This window comes from Chrysochloris asiatica, unplaced genomic scaffold (assembly GCF_000296735.1).
Source record: "Chrysochloris asiatica unplaced genomic scaffold, ChrAsi1.0 scaffold00115, whole genome shotgun sequence".
In the NCBI taxonomy this organism is placed as follows: domain Eukaryota; kingdom Metazoa; phylum Chordata; class Mammalia; order Afrosoricida; family Chrysochloridae; genus Chrysochloris; species Chrysochloris asiatica.
The window spans coordinates 5,959,425-5,976,894 of NW_006408633.1; the positions used below are offsets into that span (position 1 = coordinate 5,959,425).

A 17,470-nucleotide genomic window follows, 5' to 3' on the forward strand; every position below is an offset into this window, starting at 1 on the left:
GACCCTTTAATCATGATAGAGTGTCCTTTGTGCCTTATGCTAGTTTTTGCCTTAAAGTCTATCTTATTAGAGATTTAAATCGTCACTCCTGCTCACTTTGTGCATTAACTTGATATATTTTTTTTCCATCCTTTGATTTTTTTAGTCTGTTTGTGTCTTTAAATGTAAGGTATGTCTCTTGTAAATAGATTATTGAAAGATCCTGTTTTCTTACCCATTCTGCTACTCTCTCTCTCTTTTTTTTTAACTCTCTGTCTCTTCACTGGTGCGTTAAGTCCATTCATGTCCAATGTGATCATATATAGATATGAATTGTTTGCTGCCATTTTGCTGTGTGTGTCTTGTGGTGCTGCTGGCTTCTTAGTTCCACATAATTTTCTCTGCTGAATTCATTGTGTTTATTGGTTTTCTTGTCATTTTCTTCATTGCTGTTGTTTTAATGTTTACAAAATCTTCATAATTTTCCTGATGTAGTTTATTCATTTTCTTTGAGGTAACCCTGTAATTTATTATTCCCCCCCCTCCAATTTAAAGCAGTCTTTTTTGTCTTTAAATTTACTTGACTTCCTCACCATTTGGAAGTTTTATAACTACACTATTTTCTTCTTTTTGCTTTATAGTTGTCTTCATTATACACTTATATATTTGATTCCCTATTTTCAATCTTCTAAGTCCTGGTATGATGCTGTGGGTTAATGTGCTATACTGCAAGGCCACTTTGAACTACAAGATCAGCGGTTCAAGCTCATTAGCTGTTTCTTAGAAACCCTACACAAGTCCACTATGAGTCAGTACTGACTTGATGGCACGTCACAACAACAAAGGTTTGTTTCTAAAGTAAACAGAGTGAAGTGGCACTGTAGGATAAGCAATGGGCTTTGAACCACAAGGGCAGCAGTTTAGCTCACCATTTGGTCCATTGGAGAAAGATAAGGCTTTCCTCTTCTGCAAATTTACAACCTCAGAAACTCTGTATAGAGTTGCTATGAGTCGGAACCTATTCGACAGCACTTAACAACATATCTGATTGACTTCTGGGTGATGTTGTCATGTATGCTAATATCCAGTTGCTGTCTGTTGTTGTTGGTTCTTGTCTGAATAACTCCCGTTAGTATTTTTTGTAAGTTTGATCTGATTTTTACAAATTTCTTTAATTTCTGACTATCTAGAAATGTCCTAATTTTGTATTTGAGTGACAGTTTTGCTGTGTATTAGATTCTTGGTTGGCAATTTTTTTCTTTCAGAGTTTTATATATGTCATCCCATTACCCTTTAGTCTCTACATGATTTCTTCTAGGAAATCAGAGTTTAGTCTTATTGGTTCTCCTTTTTAGGTAACTTTTCATTTTTCCTGAGCTGATCTTGGGATTTTTTTCCTTGTCTTTGGTTTTGGAAAGTTTGATTATGATTTGTGGTTGTTGTTAGGTGCCATCAACTTGGTACCAACTCATCGCAACCCTATGCACAACAGAACAAAACACTGCCTGGTCCTGTGCCAACCTCACAATTGTTGCCACGCTTGAGCCCATTGATGCTTGCTGCCACTTTGCCAAACCATCTCTCTGAGGGTCTTCTTCTTTTTCTCTGACCCTCCACCTTACCTTGATTATGATATACCTGGTTATTTTCTTTCAGGGTCTATCCTGTTTGGAGTTCATTCAGTTTCTTGAATTCTTCTTGTTTTTCATGATGTTACAGAAGTTTTCTTCCAACACCTCTTTGACAATTTTCTCTGTGCTTTTTCCCCCCCTCTCTTTCTGTTCTAAGGAGCTCTGGTAGCATAGTGGTTACGAATTGGGCTGTGAACCACAAGGTCAGCAGTTCGAAACTACCAGCTGCTCCACGGGAGGAAGATGAGGCTTTCTGCTCCCATAAAGATTTACAGCCTCAGAAACCCTATTCAGGGTCCCTATGGGTTGGAACTGACTCAATGGCACTTAACAACAACAACAACTTCCTGTTCTAGAATTCTGATCACTTATAAGTTATTCCTCTTGATGGTGTCCCACATAAATATTAGGCTTTCTTCAGATTTTTTTTCTTTCTTTTTTTTTTTGATTATTCTTCTGAACACAGACTAGTAATGTGAGATTTGTCATCATATTCACTAATTCAGCCTTCCATTGATTCAAATCTATTCCTTTGCCCTTTAAACTTATTTTCCACTTCTGAAATCTGAGTATTTATTATCAATTTGCAGATTTTGTATTGCTTATTTTGTTTGTTTTACTAGTGCTTTCCTGAATTCTTCTAAAGTTCTATGTTCTCCTTACTTTCATATGCTGTTTTCTTAATTTTTCTCTCATGCCTTGAAGATACCTGAATATTTTTCTTTTGAAATCTTTTTCAGGTAGTTTCAATTCTTCCTCAGAAATGTTTTCTGACTCTCCATCTTGCTCACTTGTTTGAACCACTCTATCTTGTTTCGTAGTGTGAACTGAAATTGCCTGTTGTCTTTGAGACATTGTGGTATCATTGTATTTGTATTTTTTTCATTGTATTTTTATTTAGTTGATAATTGTATGCTGGTGTGTTCTTAGGCACTCATCACTTGCCTCCTGGTGGGTGTAATTAGGGAATGGAAGCATGTGTGCAGTTCTCCATTCACTCCATTCACCCACAGTTCAGGTGGGTTTGGTTGGTGGTGGCTACTGTCTGTCATTGATCAGGTGTTATAGAAGCTGGTCATGGCTCTTCCCCAATGGGTGGGTCTGCAGAGGATATAGTTCTGACTGGGCTGAATGGGCACTGTTGCGGTTTCTCATTGGGTAGGGCAAGAAGAAAATGCACATACTTACACATAAACAAGGATTCCTGGTTTGGCTGTAGACTAAAGCACTAAACTGGAAAGGTCGGTTTGAACCATAAAGTCAGTGGTTCAAACTCATCAGCCCCTCCTTGGAAACCCTATATAGGGGTGTTATCTGTCAGGACTGACCTGACAGCACTTAACAACAACAACAAATGCACAAACAAAACAAACAGCTGCAAAGAAATAAAATAACAAAGGAAAGAAGACGAAAAAAGCCAGACAACAACAAGAAAATAATTACTAAAAAGAGAAAAAAAGGAAAATAAAATAAAACAGAAGATAAAATCAAAAGAAGAAAAAAACACAGTAAAACTAGAGAGGGAAAAAGAAAAGAGATAAAGATAAAAGAATTTGTAGTTGTTAAGTGCTATCAAATCAGTTCTGACTCATAGCGACCCTGTATAGGGTTTCCAAGGAATGGCTGGTGGGTTTGAACCACCAACCTTGTGGTTAGTCCAGTGCTAATACTACAGCACCACACCAAGATAAAAGAACAATGAAGGAAAATCAAGAGGTAAAAACAAAGAATGAAGAAGAAGGAAAAGAAGAGAAGATACAAAAAAAAAAAAAAGGAAAATAGAGAAAGAAAGCATAAAAACAAGGGAAAGGAATGAGAAGAAGGAGGGAAAAAATAAAACAATGATAGGAAAAACTATGGCAGGAGCGAGACCCAGAGAGAAGAAAACTATGGGGGCTCCTGCCAGTCAAGGAGCTATTAGGTAAGAGAGGGAGGAATGAGAAGGTGGTGTGCCTGGTCCTACATGGAGTTCCTAGAGATCTAAGTGTTGTCTGTGGTCGTAGCATCTAATCCAGAGCAGTTTGTTTAGTCTCTAATGGGGACTGAGGTCAGAGTCTCTTTTCCCAGAGGGAACTCTTTGAAGCACAGAGGGAAACTGGGAGCAGGGTGACTGGTTATGAGAGTTTCTGCTAATCTGGGGATGGCCGAAGACCAACTCTATGCATTTTGCAGGTGTAAAGAAGCAGAGTTCACCTACCTTCAAGCACTGGCTGGTGCTCCCGGCACCCAACTCACAATGGCACAGCTCTGACCTCAGGCAGAATAGGGACTGGCCCCACCTCCAGTAATGAAAGGAGTGTGTGGAACGAGAGAGAATCTAACCCTTCTTATCACCAGCTATGGTAAACATCTGTCCCATCAGACCACCATCTAGATCCAATGCTACTTGCAAAAGTTCAGTATAGTTGCACCAAGACAGGCTAGCTGGCAGTCACTTGTCTGTTTCCTTTCTCACCAACCCTGATCAGCTTCTTCTCCTAAACAGTATTCAATCCACAGCTATATCCTTTCCTCTGAAGTCCAGGATTCCAGGATTATCATTGATATCTGTTTCATCTGGTCACTCATATCTTTGTTGTAGACAGTCTGTGTAGCATATCTGCTTAGTCCACCATCTTTCTGGAACTCCTTGCTACATGTCAGTTTTGCACAAATGTATTAAAATATCCAATTATTTCAATAAAAAATTTTAATGTTTGTCTGTTTAGGATCCAAATGAAGACACAGAATGGAATGAAATTTTAAGAGACTTTGGCATTCTTCCTCCAAAAGAAGAACCAAAAGATGAAATTGAAGAAATGGTTTTACGCTTACAGAAAGAAGCAATGGGTATAGTTATGCATTTGGTGGGCTGACTGAAAAGAATACTACAGTTATAATAATAATGGACTATTTCATGAACTTAGCAGGAGAGAGAACACTAAACTCATTTAATTAAAGCCCTACACATAGTACTTTCAAAATTATGGTGCTGTCACCTAAAATGACTAAATTGCATAATGAAAGTCAGTGCCCGTTCATAACTGCTGGAATATTCTAACTCCATGAACTTTTTCTCCCAGCATATTCATCTAGCTCATTATTCCCTTCCACTCAGGTTATTCTACATAGTATCATTTGTCAAGCCTTTCAGGTATATGGAGAAAGTTCCATTTATGGGGTCTAATTGATTTTCACTTTTTCTTTTAGATGTATTCTGGCAATTCTACAAACTTTAAGAAAGTGGTTAACACTTTAATATTGCAGTTTTTCCAACATTTAAAAATATCTTGTAGCTGACTGTTTCAGGGTTGTTAAGCAAGATCCTTGATATCCATATATCAAAGTTTGGTGTTTTGTTTTTGTTTTTTTTCAAGATATGTAACTGTAAAGTAATAATTGTTTTTAGGCAATTAAATTTTCTACCAATTTGTGTTTTAGTTAAACCATATGAAAAGATGACTCTTGCACAGTTGAAGGAAGCTGAAGATGAATTTGATGATGAAGATATGCAAGCTATTGAAATATATAGGTACAATGCTTCATTTAGATTACTTAGGAGGTTTTTCATTACTGTGTTTTGATTAAAGTTTACATAGCAAATTGGTTTTCCATCTAACAATCCATACACATTTTGATTGTAATCCCCACAATATAGCAGCACTCTTTCCACTCCCCCTGCATTTATTGTTTCCATATTCCTTCTCGCATATCCCATCCTGATTTCTGAGCTTTATGCCTGGGCACATGATGCCCATTTGATCTTATTCTAAGGCGTGCATACCTCTCTTCTGTTAATATTCACCTTATAGACATGTCTGGTAGTCTGAAAGTTGATTCATGGGGGTGAGTTCAGTTCCAGGCCTGAAGGGTTTCTAAGGGCCACAGTCTCAGGGGTTCTACCGGTCTCTATCAGATCATTTTTTATGGTTTTGAGGTTTCATATTTTTCTCCCATTCTTGCCAGCACCTCCTATTGTGATCCCTCTGAGAGCGATCCACAGTAATAGCCAAGCACCATCTAGTTCTCCTGGTCTCAGGGTCATGGAGACTGAGGTTTGTGTAGTTGATTAGTCCTTTGAACTAATTATTTCCATGTGTCTTTGATTTTTCTTCACTCTTTTGGCAACAGATAGGAAGAGACCAATAGTTTCACCTTAAATGGTGCTTTACTTAGGACTTTTTGAATAGAGAAGTATTGTAAGGATGAAACTAAGAACAGATCCTATTTTGTGTGCAAAATAGATAGAATAAAGGAGACTAATTTGTAAGGAACTTTTAAAAACTAACTACCCCTTACAGAGGAGGAGCTCTGGTAACATAGTGGTTACAAATCGGGCTGCGAACCTTAAGGTCAGCAGCTCGAAACTACCAACTGCTCCATGGGAGAAAGATGAGGCTTTCTGCTCCTTTAAAGATTTACAGCCTTGGAAACACTGTACAGGGTCGCTATAAGTCAGTACCGACTCGACGACACTTAACAACAACAACAAACCCCTTACAAAAGGAGCTCTAGTAGCATAGTGGGTTACAAGTTGGGCAAGGTCAGTAGTTCAAAACTACTAGCTGCTCTGGGGTAGAAAGATGAGACTTTCTGCTCTCGTCTCAGAAACCCTGTACAGGGTTACATCTATGAGTTGAAACTGACTCCATGGCACATAACCACCACCATCACCACCCTTACATAGGGTATGATTTCTCTGGTGTGGCATTGTAGGACAAGCACTGGACTGATCATTGCAACGTGGGCAGTTCAAACCCACCAACTGCTCTTGGAAACTCTGTACAGTATCACTGTGAGTCAAAACTGCCTCAATGGCACACAAAAACAACAAAACAACATACAGCAAAACTTCACTTAGCTATCTATATTAAAGCAGAAAATATAAATACAAGGTCAACAAAAAGAAGGCCAGGAGTCTTTTTCTAGCATGTTTTTAAATACTGTCTGTAGAGTATTTATATTCTTCATAAGACACAGTTCTTGAGGTCTTGCCTGTCTCACAGTGATAAAGGAACGTGCAAACTACTCCCCCCAAACAATAAGCAGAGGCAGGGTTGCTAGGAGGCAGATGCTGATGGCTACGTTGCTTTCAGGATTCTGAATCATGGTTTAGTAGAAAGGGGCATTGAGCCAAGAACACCGAATTAAGCCAACATCCTTAGAAAACATGAGGCTTTAAGACATAGGTACCTGCTGGCTCTGTGAAGAAGTAGAAGCAAACCTTCTCAGGAGGAAGGCTCAAGAGTGTCTGATTAAGATCATGTGATGAACTCACAATAACAGATTCAGTAAACATACACTAAGGCAAGTTACTATGGGTCAGAGCAGAAATATTGTTTCCCAAGGAAACAGAAAAACGGAGTTAAATGTTTAGAGAAATATGAAATGCAACCACAAAGATGAGTACATATGGAAAGACTATCAAGAAAAGCAGGCATAAATGTAAGGTGGTGTGGAGTGTTTGTTGTTGTTGTTGTTAGTTGCCATAGACCAAGAGACAATTCGAACAGAAAAAAGTTTTCTGCTTGGTTTAAAACTAGGAAAAGTATGCCTTGGGGTTGTATCTTTTCACTATGTTTATTCAGTATATATGCTAAGCAAACAATCTGGGAAGCTGGACTTTATTAAGAAGAAAGTGGCATCAAGATTGGAGGCAGACCCATTTGCAATATGCAAATGATACAACCTTGCTTGAAGCACACTTACTGATGAAGATCAAAGAAAACAGTCTTCAGTATGTATTACAACCAATGTATATATATTTTTAAAAAGACCACAAACTGTTACTACTGAACCAGTAAATAATATCATGATAAATGGAGGAAAGATTGACATTGTCAAGGATTTCATTTTACTTGGGTCAAAACTCAATGCTCATGGAAGGAGCACTCAAGAAATCAAATGACATAATGCTTTAGGGAAATCTGCATAGGAAATCTGCCAGATGCAGGATCTAGACCCAGCAGAAAGGAAGCTAGCTTTTTCTTGTTGTTGTTGTCAGGTGCCATCAAGTCGGAACCGACTCATAGCGACCCCATGCACAGCAGAACGAAACAATGTCCGATCCTGGGCCAACCTCACTACCGCTGCCACACTTGACGCCATCAATGATGCCACCTGGCTGATCCATCTCGTTAGGGGTCTTCCTCTTTTTCTCTGACCCTCCACCTCACCCAGCATGACATCCTTCTCCAGCAACTGTTTCCTCTGGACAATATGTCCAAAGTATGAGAGACGAAGCTTAACCATCCTTTTTCTTAGTGTCCTTTTAAAATTGTTAAAGGGCAAAGATGTCACTCTAAGGACTAAGATGGGCTTGATGGAAGCCATGGTATTTTCAGTCACCTCATATGCATGTGAAAGCTGGAAAACGAATAAGGAAGACTGGAGAAGAATTTTGATAATTTGAATTGTGGTTTTGACAAAGAATTTTGAAAGTACTAGGGACAGCCAGAAAAACCAACTAATCTTTCTTGGAAGAAGGGCAGTCAGAATGCTTCCTAGACAAGAGGATTGTGACACTTCATCTTATGTGCTTTTACTATACTATCATAGAGGACCTGTCCCAGGAAATAGATATCATGCTTGGTAAAGTAGAGAGGGTCAATGAAAAAAAAAGGAAGTCACCCAGTGAGATGGATTGACACAATGGCTGCAACAATGGACTCAAACATAGGAAAGATTGTGAGGACAGAGCAGGACTGGGCGGTATTTGATTCTGTTATGCATGGGACTGACTTTATGGCACCTAACAAAAACAATGTCATTTTGGATTTAAAAACAAAGGAACTTGTAACCTTTCAATAATTTTATTCTTAAAAAGAGAAAATTCTACAGTCATATTGATAGTGCTAATTTAAATAAAATTCATCATTGAAAGTGACAAAATCATTTTTATTATCCTGAAATCCAGATTTCAGGGTTCCTGGAAATGGGGTGAACAAGCAAGGCTGTCTTAGGCTGGGTTCTTTAGAAAATTAAAACTAATGATTTTTATATACTTATACATACAAAGAAGTTTTTATCAAGGAAATGGCTCACAAAATGTTATTGGATAAGTCTCAGGTCCGTGAACCAAGTTTGGCAGGTCAAACAGCAGATAAGCAAGTTTGGCAGGTAAGATGGCAGGCTGCTGAACTCACTGACTCAAGGCCAAAGAAATGAAAGTCACATGATGAGCTAGATGCAGGATCTAGCCCAGCAGAAAGGAAGCTAGCTTTTTCTTAATGTCCAATAAATAGGAAAGAGGACACACCCACTGAGAAAACATCCTTTCAGTTGAGTGCTCACAGCAGATCTCATCTACATTACATTAGATCTCATCATGGAAGATTACTATGCCTCTACCACTACTGTCAAACCACTGAGAATCTGGGCCCAAAACCTTAACTATAACATAGTTCATCTGTGTCTTTTTGAGCCTTGTAGAAACTGGTTTCTGAAGTGTCTGAAGCTATTGAAGCAATAGCTTAGTAAACAGCTTAGTGGAGACCATTTGACTTTAGGCATTGGATTATTTTAGAAAGTTATCTAAGGCAGCCATCTTCAAGAAGCAGGGACTCCAGGGTCTGACTAGAGGTTGTTGTATATGGCATGCCCTTGATGACAGTTTCCATAACCTGCCCTGTGCTTTGATGCTATCTCCTGAAATTAGCATAACAATGACCTATGTAACCCTCTGTCACTACCTCTCTGTCTAATTCAATTGGTATCTAAACCCCCAGAAACCAAACCAACTGCCATCTAGTCAATTCCAACTCATAGCAACCCTGTATATGATTTCCAAGTTTATAAATCTTTACTGGAGCCAAAGCCTCATCTTTCTCCCATGGAGCAGCTGGTGGATTTGAACTGCTGACCCTGTGGTTAGCAGTCCCAATTCAAATCATATCTACTCACAATAAATATATTCTGATACAGTCATTTTTGGTGTCTTTCTAAGCAAGTTAAAATAATTAGAAACTGTATTTAAAAAAAAAAAAAAAGATTAGCAAACTGGAATAAAGAAACTTGACCTGATAGCTTTAACAAACCTGAAATGCTATTATAAAAATTGAGAAAAAGACAGGATGTACTGACCTACATGATCCTAGTTCATGCCTTAAAAGCCCACTGCTGTCGAGATTATTATGACTCAGAGTGACCCTGTGAACAGTAAATCTTTATGGGCGTTGTGACTGATGGGTTTGAAATAACTGTTGACCTTTCAGTTAGCAGAACAATGCTTAACCCACTTTGCCATAAGATAAGAAAAAGAAACATATTCAAAAAGAAAAGACAAAATGCTATTATATAGATATGTTGTTGTTGTTGTCAAGTGCTGTCGAGTCAATTCCAACCCATAGCGACCCTGTATAGTGTTTCCAAGGAGCAGATGGTGAGCTTGAACAGCCAACGTTGCAGTTCAAACGGGCTTTGTAGTCTGGCGCATTAACCCACAGCGCCACACGGATATATATCTATAAAATATAAAGTATAACTGAATCAACAGAGAAACTATAGTAGCTAAAAGGATGACAAAAAGTCTATGCAAATATAAAGCTTATATTTTTGAGGCAGATAGGCTAAACAAGCACCCAGAGGCTCTGTAACAAAAGTGAGGAATGAGATTTAAGTAATGAGGAAGAACCTCAACGAGATGGATTGGCCAAGTGGCAGCATCGATGGACTCAAGTAAGGTTGGCCCAGGATCGGGCAGTTTTTCTTTCTGCTGTGCATAAGGTCGCTATGGGTCAGTACCAATTCGATGTCACCTAACAACAACAGGATACATTCACAAAAGTCCAATGTTCTTCCAAACTGTTTCTGGGGCACCACAAAAATCTTAAATTCAGAACTAAAGTAATTGGGGGAAGATGATGTTGTTGCCCGGTCCTGAGCCAACCTCACAATTACTGCCACACTTGAGCCCATTGATGCTGCCACTTTGTCAATCCATCTTGCTGGGGGTCTTCCTCTTTTTCTCTGACTCTCCATGATATCCTTCTCCAGCGACTGGTGCCTCCTGAAAATATGTCACAAATATGAGAGATGAAGTCTGGCCATCCTGGCTTCCAAGAAGCATTCCGGCTGTAGTTCTTCCAAGACAGATGGGTTTGTTCTTTTGACAGTCCTCGGAACTTTTAATATTGTCCTCCAACACCATAATTCAAATGTATCTATTCTTCTAAAAATCTTCCTTATTTATTGTCCAACAGTCACATAGATATGATATTATTGAAAATGCCATGGCTTAGGTCAGGCACATCTTAGTCCTCAAATAACATCTTTGTTCTTGAACACTTTAAGGAGGTCTTGTGCAGCAGATTTGCCCAATGCAATACATTGTTTGATTTCTTGACTGCTACTTCCGTAAGTATTGATGATTGATCAGGCAAAATGAAGTCTTTCACAACTCCAATCTTTTATCCATTTATATGGATGTTTTTTATTGGCCCAGTTGTAAGGATTTTTGTTTCCTTTACGTTAACATGCAACCCATACCAAAGGCTGTGGTCGTTGATCTTCATCAGTGTTATTTTAAGTCTTCTTTGCTTTCAGCAAGCAAAATTGTATCATCTGCATATAACAGGTTGTTAAGAGTCTTCCACCAATTCTGATGCCACGTTTTTCTTCATATAACCCAGCTTCTCAATTATTTGTTCAGCATATAGATGGAATAATTATGGTGAAAGAATACAACCTGCCGCACACCTTTCCTAATTTTAAACCAGTCAGTGTTTCCTTGACCTGTTCAAATAACTGCTTCTTGGTCTTTGTACAGGTTCTTCATGAGCACAATTAAATGTTCTGGAATGTTCATTCCCTGCAATGTTGTCCATAGCTTGTCATGATCCACACAATCGAAAGCCTTTGCATAGACAATAAATCACAGATAAACATCTTTCTGGTATTCTGTGCTTTCAGCCAAGATCCATCTGACATCAGCAATGATATTCCCTGTTCCACGTCCTCTTCTGAATCTGTCTTGAACCTCTGGAAGTTCTCTGTCAATGTATGGTTGTAGCCGTTTTGTATTATCTTTGGTAAAATTCAGTTGCATACTATATTCATGATATTGTCCCTTGATTTCCGCAGTCCCTTGGGTGACCTCTCTTTGGAATTTGGAAACTCTTCCAGTCAGTTGGCCAAGTAGCTGTCTTCCAAATTTCTCTGTATAGATGAGTGAGTACCTGCAGTGCCGCATTAATTTGTTGAAAGATTGTAATTTGTATTCCATCAATTCTCAGTGCCTTGTTCTTTACTAATGCTTTCAGTGCACCTTGGACTTCTTCCTTCAGTTTCATTGGCTCTTGATCATATGCTACTACTTGAAATGGTTGAATATCAACCATTTCTTTTTGGTACAGTAAATCTGTGAATTCCTTCCATCTTTGCTTGATGCTTTCTGCATCATTCAATACTTTGCCCATGGAATCCTTCAATATTACAATCAAGGCTTAAATTTTTTCTTCAGTTCCCTTAGCTTGAGAAATTCAGGGTGTGTTCTTCCTTTCTGGTTTTCTAACTACAGATCTTTGCACATTTCATTATAATATTTGACTTTGTCTTCTTGACCTACATTTTGAAATTTTCTGTTCAGTTCTTTTATCTCCTCATTCTTCCATTTGCTTTAGCATCTCTGTAGTGGAGAGCAAGTTTCAGAGTCTCTTCTGACATTCATTTTGGTCTTTTCCTTTTTTCTTGTCTTCTTAATGACCTTTTGCTTTCTTCCTGTATGATGTTCTTGATGTCATCCACAACTCTTCTGGTCTTTAGTCTTTAGTGGCTAATGCATCAAATCAAGTCATCAGATGATCTCTAAATTCAGGTGGGATATGTTCATTGTCATATTTTGGCTCTTGTGGACTTGTTTTAATTTTCTTCAGCTTCAGCTTGAACTTGCATATGAGCAGCTGATGGTCGTTTCCATAGTCTGCCCCAGCCTTGTTTTGGCTGATGATATGGAGTTTTTTTACCTTGTCTTTCCACAGATGTAGTCAGTTTGACCACTGTGTATTACATCTGTTGAGGTCCATATATATAATCATTTTTTATGCTGCTTAGAAAGGTATTTGCGATGAAGAAGTCATTGGTCTTGCAAAATTCTACATGCAATCTCTAGCATCATTCTGTCACCAAGGCCATATTTTTCAATTACTCATCCTTCCTCTTTGTCTCCAACCTTTGTATTCCAATTGCCAGTAATTATCAACACATCTTGATTTGCATGTTTGATCAATTTCGGACTGAAGAAGTTGGTAGAACTCTTCAATTTCATCATCACTGGCTTTAATGGTTGGTACGTAAATTTAAATAATCGCTGTATTAACTGGTCTTCCTTGTTGTTGTTGTTGTTGTTGTTATGTACCGGGGAGTCAGTTCCAACTCATAGTGACCCTGTACAGGGTTCCGAGACTGTAAATATTTACAGGAGCAAAAAGCCTCATCTTTCTCCCGTGGAACAGCTGATAGTTTCAAACTGCTGACCATGAGACTGGCAGCCCGATTCGTAACCACGACGCTACTAGAGCTCCTTTTTTAAAAAAATGAATGCATCGCCCACGAGACCTTGAACCTCCTTTGGTAGCTGTCCCATCTGTGGCAACAGTCACTGCAGGAGGGAAGTCTCATGTTGTGGCCCACACAGGTCTAGGCAAGAGGACACTGGTCACTGCCTCCAGCTTAGGCCTGCTGTGTATACCCACTCTCATGCTCTCAGTGAATAAACTACTGTCATGTGAATGCTGTGTGTTTCAATATGGTGCCCTTGTGTAGCAAAGACTGCAGTACCTGACCAGACTCTTTGGCCCGATGGATAATTAACTCCATTTGCATGGGAGGATCTCAACTCAGACATTAAGTGTCTTGTTCACTTCACAAAGACAGCTAGCTATAGGTGGGTTGTCTTAAGAAAAGCCATGAGGAATCAGGAGCTTCCTCTTCTCCCTTGCTCTATCTAAAGTCAGGCTCCCAAATTCCCAGGGACACAGGCTCTATACCCCAGATGTGGGTTGACTGGGGAACTGAGGTGGAAACTGAGGAAGCGCATCTGAAGTCCAATCAGAGGCAGGTGGAACCCACACTGGACATGAAACTCTGCTGACAAGGTGGCCCTGGACAGGGCAGATGGGGTATTATCTCGGGTTTGGGAAGAATCCATTGGCAGAAAAGGAGGCATTTCTAGGGAATGGCAAGGGGAAGAAACATGGTTCAATTGCTTTGTTACAAGAAGGTACTACTCTTTGCCCAACAAGACTCAAGATTATAAACCAGTTACCAGAATGCTCCTTTGCCATGTGTTGTCTCTAGGGCTGAAATCAAAAGGAGACTTAAGTAAGAAAAGATTTTTCATCAAGGGTAGCCCTAAAACAAACTAGAAGTAACAACTGTTGTTGTTGTTAAGTGCTGTCAAGTCGATTCCGACTCACAGCAACCCTGTATAGGGTTTCTGAGGAGCAGCTAGTGAGTTTGAACTAGCTGAGTTTGTTAGTTCCATTGTCGTTCACTGTTCAGTCCATTCTGACTCAGAGCGATCCTATATGACAAGGTAGAACTACTCCCATAGGGTTTCCTAGGTTGTCGTCTTTATGGGAGAGAGTGGATTGCCAGGTCTTCTCTCCCACAGAGTTTGAACTGCTGACCTTTTGGTTAACAGTTGAGTGCTTAAGCTTTGCATCACCTCGAGCTCCATCAGTGACTTTAAAGTAGTGACTCCCTTCCCATCTCCTTCCTCCCCTAATATGTAATTGGAGAGATTCATTGCTTTGGGCTTCTCACAGAGAGGAGGACTTGAGAAAGCAAGAGAGGCACATGGGAGGTCCAAGACCAGGGATCCACCTACCAACTCTGCATCCTTGGATATGAATACAAGATTTGGAAAGGGTTCTAAATGGGTAAAAGAATACATACGCAAATGAAGAGACCAATGTGGTAGCAAGAGTTCTGGCTGTGAGCTACTGGCCTGCTATTACTGACCTGGTTGCAGGTTTGCTATGTGGCTTCAAATAAGTCAACTGCCCTTTCTGGGCCTCAGTTGCCTTTTCTTTAAAATTAGAGTGCTGATCTACTCTTAGATGTCTTTATTGTTACTTCTGGAGCCCTGCAAGGTTGGCGGTTCAAACTCACTAGCTGGTCTTCCTTGTAGACATATGGAAATTATCCTATCACAGACAGCATTGTACTTCAAGACAGATCTTGATACGTTCTTTTTGATGATGAATGCAACACCATTCCTCATCAATTTGCCATTCCTGGCATAGTAAATCATGTGACTGTCAGATTCAGAATGGCCAATACCAGTCCATTTCAACTTACTTATGCCTAGGATAATGATGTTTATCTGTTCCATATCATTTTGGACAATTTCCCATTTTCCCAGATTCATACTTCGTACATTCCATGTTCTGATTATTAATGGGTGTTTGCAGGTGTTTCTCTTCATTTTGAGTTGTGCCTCATCAGCAAATAAAGGTCCCAAAGGCTTGACTCCACTAACGTCATCACGGCCAACTCTATTTAAGGAGCCATCTCATCCTTAGTCATGTTTTGAGTGCCTTCCAACCTGAGGGGCTCATCTTCTGGTACTCTGTCTGACAGTATTCTGGTGCTCTTTATCGAGTTTTGCTATTCTGTATTCTGATGCTATCTTACAGTGTTGCACTGCTATTCATAAGGTTTTCAGAGACCAAACATTTAGAAGTAGTCAATCTCTCCTTCTTCCTAGTCTGTCTTCAACTGGATGCTCAGCTGAAACCTGCCCACCATGGGTGACCCTACTGGTGTTTAAAATATCCGTGGCGTAGCTTCCAGAATCACAGCAACACGCAAGCCACCACAAAACTGACAGATGCAGGGGTGGGGGAAGAAAAGGTAGTAGCACCACCTTTGTTGGTACATGTCTAGCATTTGCATTACCATTTGAAGCCATTTTCTGGCAGCAGTCATTCTCCTTCAGATTGTTGCCAATGGGGCAGGTTCCTAGAGGCAACAGTTGTTATACTGACTCGCTGATTCCCAGAGTAGAATTGGAATAGTAGTTCTTGGTTTTCTTGTTTCTGGATCGTGGCAAAGAAAGCTGTTCTCTAGGCAGATCAGTTTTACAATGTTGTTCTGGGAATCATTTCTGGTAGCCGAGCCTAAAGCCTTTTCCTTCTGTCTTTCCACTGTGTTTGTAAGCATTTATAGTCCCCATATATAGCTCTTTTCTGCTTAAAAGAGCTAGAGGACTTTCTTGTTTATGCAGCAGAATCCCCAGTGATACGATTGTTAGGTGAAAATTGCAGGTCACTGACCACTCTATGACATTTTATGCCATTTACACCATTAGATAAGGAGCTCTGGTAGCGTAGTGGTTACAAATCGGGTTGCGAACCTCAAGGTCAGCAATTCGAAACTACCAGCTGCTCCGTGGGAGAAAGATGAGGCTTTCTGCTCCCATAAAGATTTACAGCCTCGGAAACCCTGTACAGGGTCACTATGAGTCGGAACGGACTCCATAGCACATAACCACCACTACCACCACACCATTAGATAGGGCATGGTTCTATAATTGGAACAAAAATTTTCAGGAATCACTGTTAAATATTAAGGCAATGAAAGCACATTGAGAAAAATCAATAATTCTGTTGTCCCTACTCATAAGGACCCTCTGTAGGGTTTTTGAGAAGTGGCTGGTGGGTTCGAACTGTCAACCTTGTGGCTAGCTGTCCAGAATTATAATGAATGTTTATTGCAGTCATAGTAGGCTAACAAAAGTTCTTTGTAATAGCTCCAGGTTCTGAATATCTGTAGCTGAAGGAGGAAATTTAAAGGACTTCAATTAGAAAACTGTGAGAGCCCTGGGCCCGGATTAGTATCCTTGGCATTCTTCTCTAGTCTTGACTTTTACTTGGATTATTTGCAATGTAAAAGGAGTGATTACACTTTGACATATTTTTAACATGTGAACTAAGGCCAGAGAGAGAAGGGGAGTACATACCCCAGCTAATTTATTTATGGAATCACTGAGTGTTAAGAAATTTACAGACATGTCAGAAGCCATTTGGATTTGCTTCATGAATCCAAGTATTCAATAATTAATCATCAAAATATGTAACTTTGGAGAGAAATATTTAACAGAATTTTAAGGATAGATGATTAGAGAGCAGTGGTGTCCAGGGGGAGAATTCTAGCCTTATGCGTGGGAGGCCTAGGTTTGTTTCTCAGTCTGTACACCACGGACTTTCATTGGAGGCTTGCATACTGCTATGAAGCTAAACAGGTTATAGCAGAGCTTCCAGACAAAGAAAGGCATGATGATATGTTTCCAATAGCCAGCCAATGAAAACACTATGGATCACAACAGTCTGCTTCTGTTGTACATGAGCTTTCCATGAGCTGGTGGCCTACTTAATGTCAGCTAACCACATTGGATCAATGATAACCAAGAATAAATAACAAACATTTATTGACTGCTCACTGTGATGAGAAATGTACGCGCATTAGAGCATTTAAATGATATAATGCCAACAGTCCCATGCAGGTAGGTGTTAGTACTCTCCTCATTCCATTGGGAAAACTGAAGTACAGAGAGATTAAATCACTTGCCAGTGATCATAGTGTTAGTCAGTGATGACACTGGTATTTAGACCCAGTTTACTGTCACCTCAGAGTCCAAGCTCTTAATCATTATCCTCTGCTACCTTTTTTTTTTTTTTTCAGATTTTTAAATATCACTTTCTTCTCTTTTTTTTTAATGTTTTATTGTGAATTAGTTGATAGTTTACATGGGAGAACATTAGTTTTACATTCATCCTATACTATATCATTTCATTGCTATGGTTACCATCCCCTCCATGAAGCATCAACCATCCAAAGGGTATACACTACAAGCATGCCCCCCGGTCATCAGCACACAG

At 39.5% G+C, this 17,470-nt stretch overlaps 1 protein-coding gene across 1 annotated transcript in view; it reads left to right on the top strand.

The window, feature by feature from the left end:
- Positions 1–17,470, top strand: part of PDCL2 (phosducin-like 2) — a 99,108-nt gene that overhangs the window by 60,829 nt on the left and 20,809 nt on the right. The window contains exons 6-7 of the mRNA XM_006868075.1: positions 4,319–4,439; positions 5,031–5,121. Coding sequence (XP_006868137.1) covers positions 4,319–4,439; positions 5,031–5,121 — 212 coding nt within the window. The remainder of the gene's footprint in view (positions 1–4,318; positions 4,440–5,030; positions 5,122–17,470) is intronic.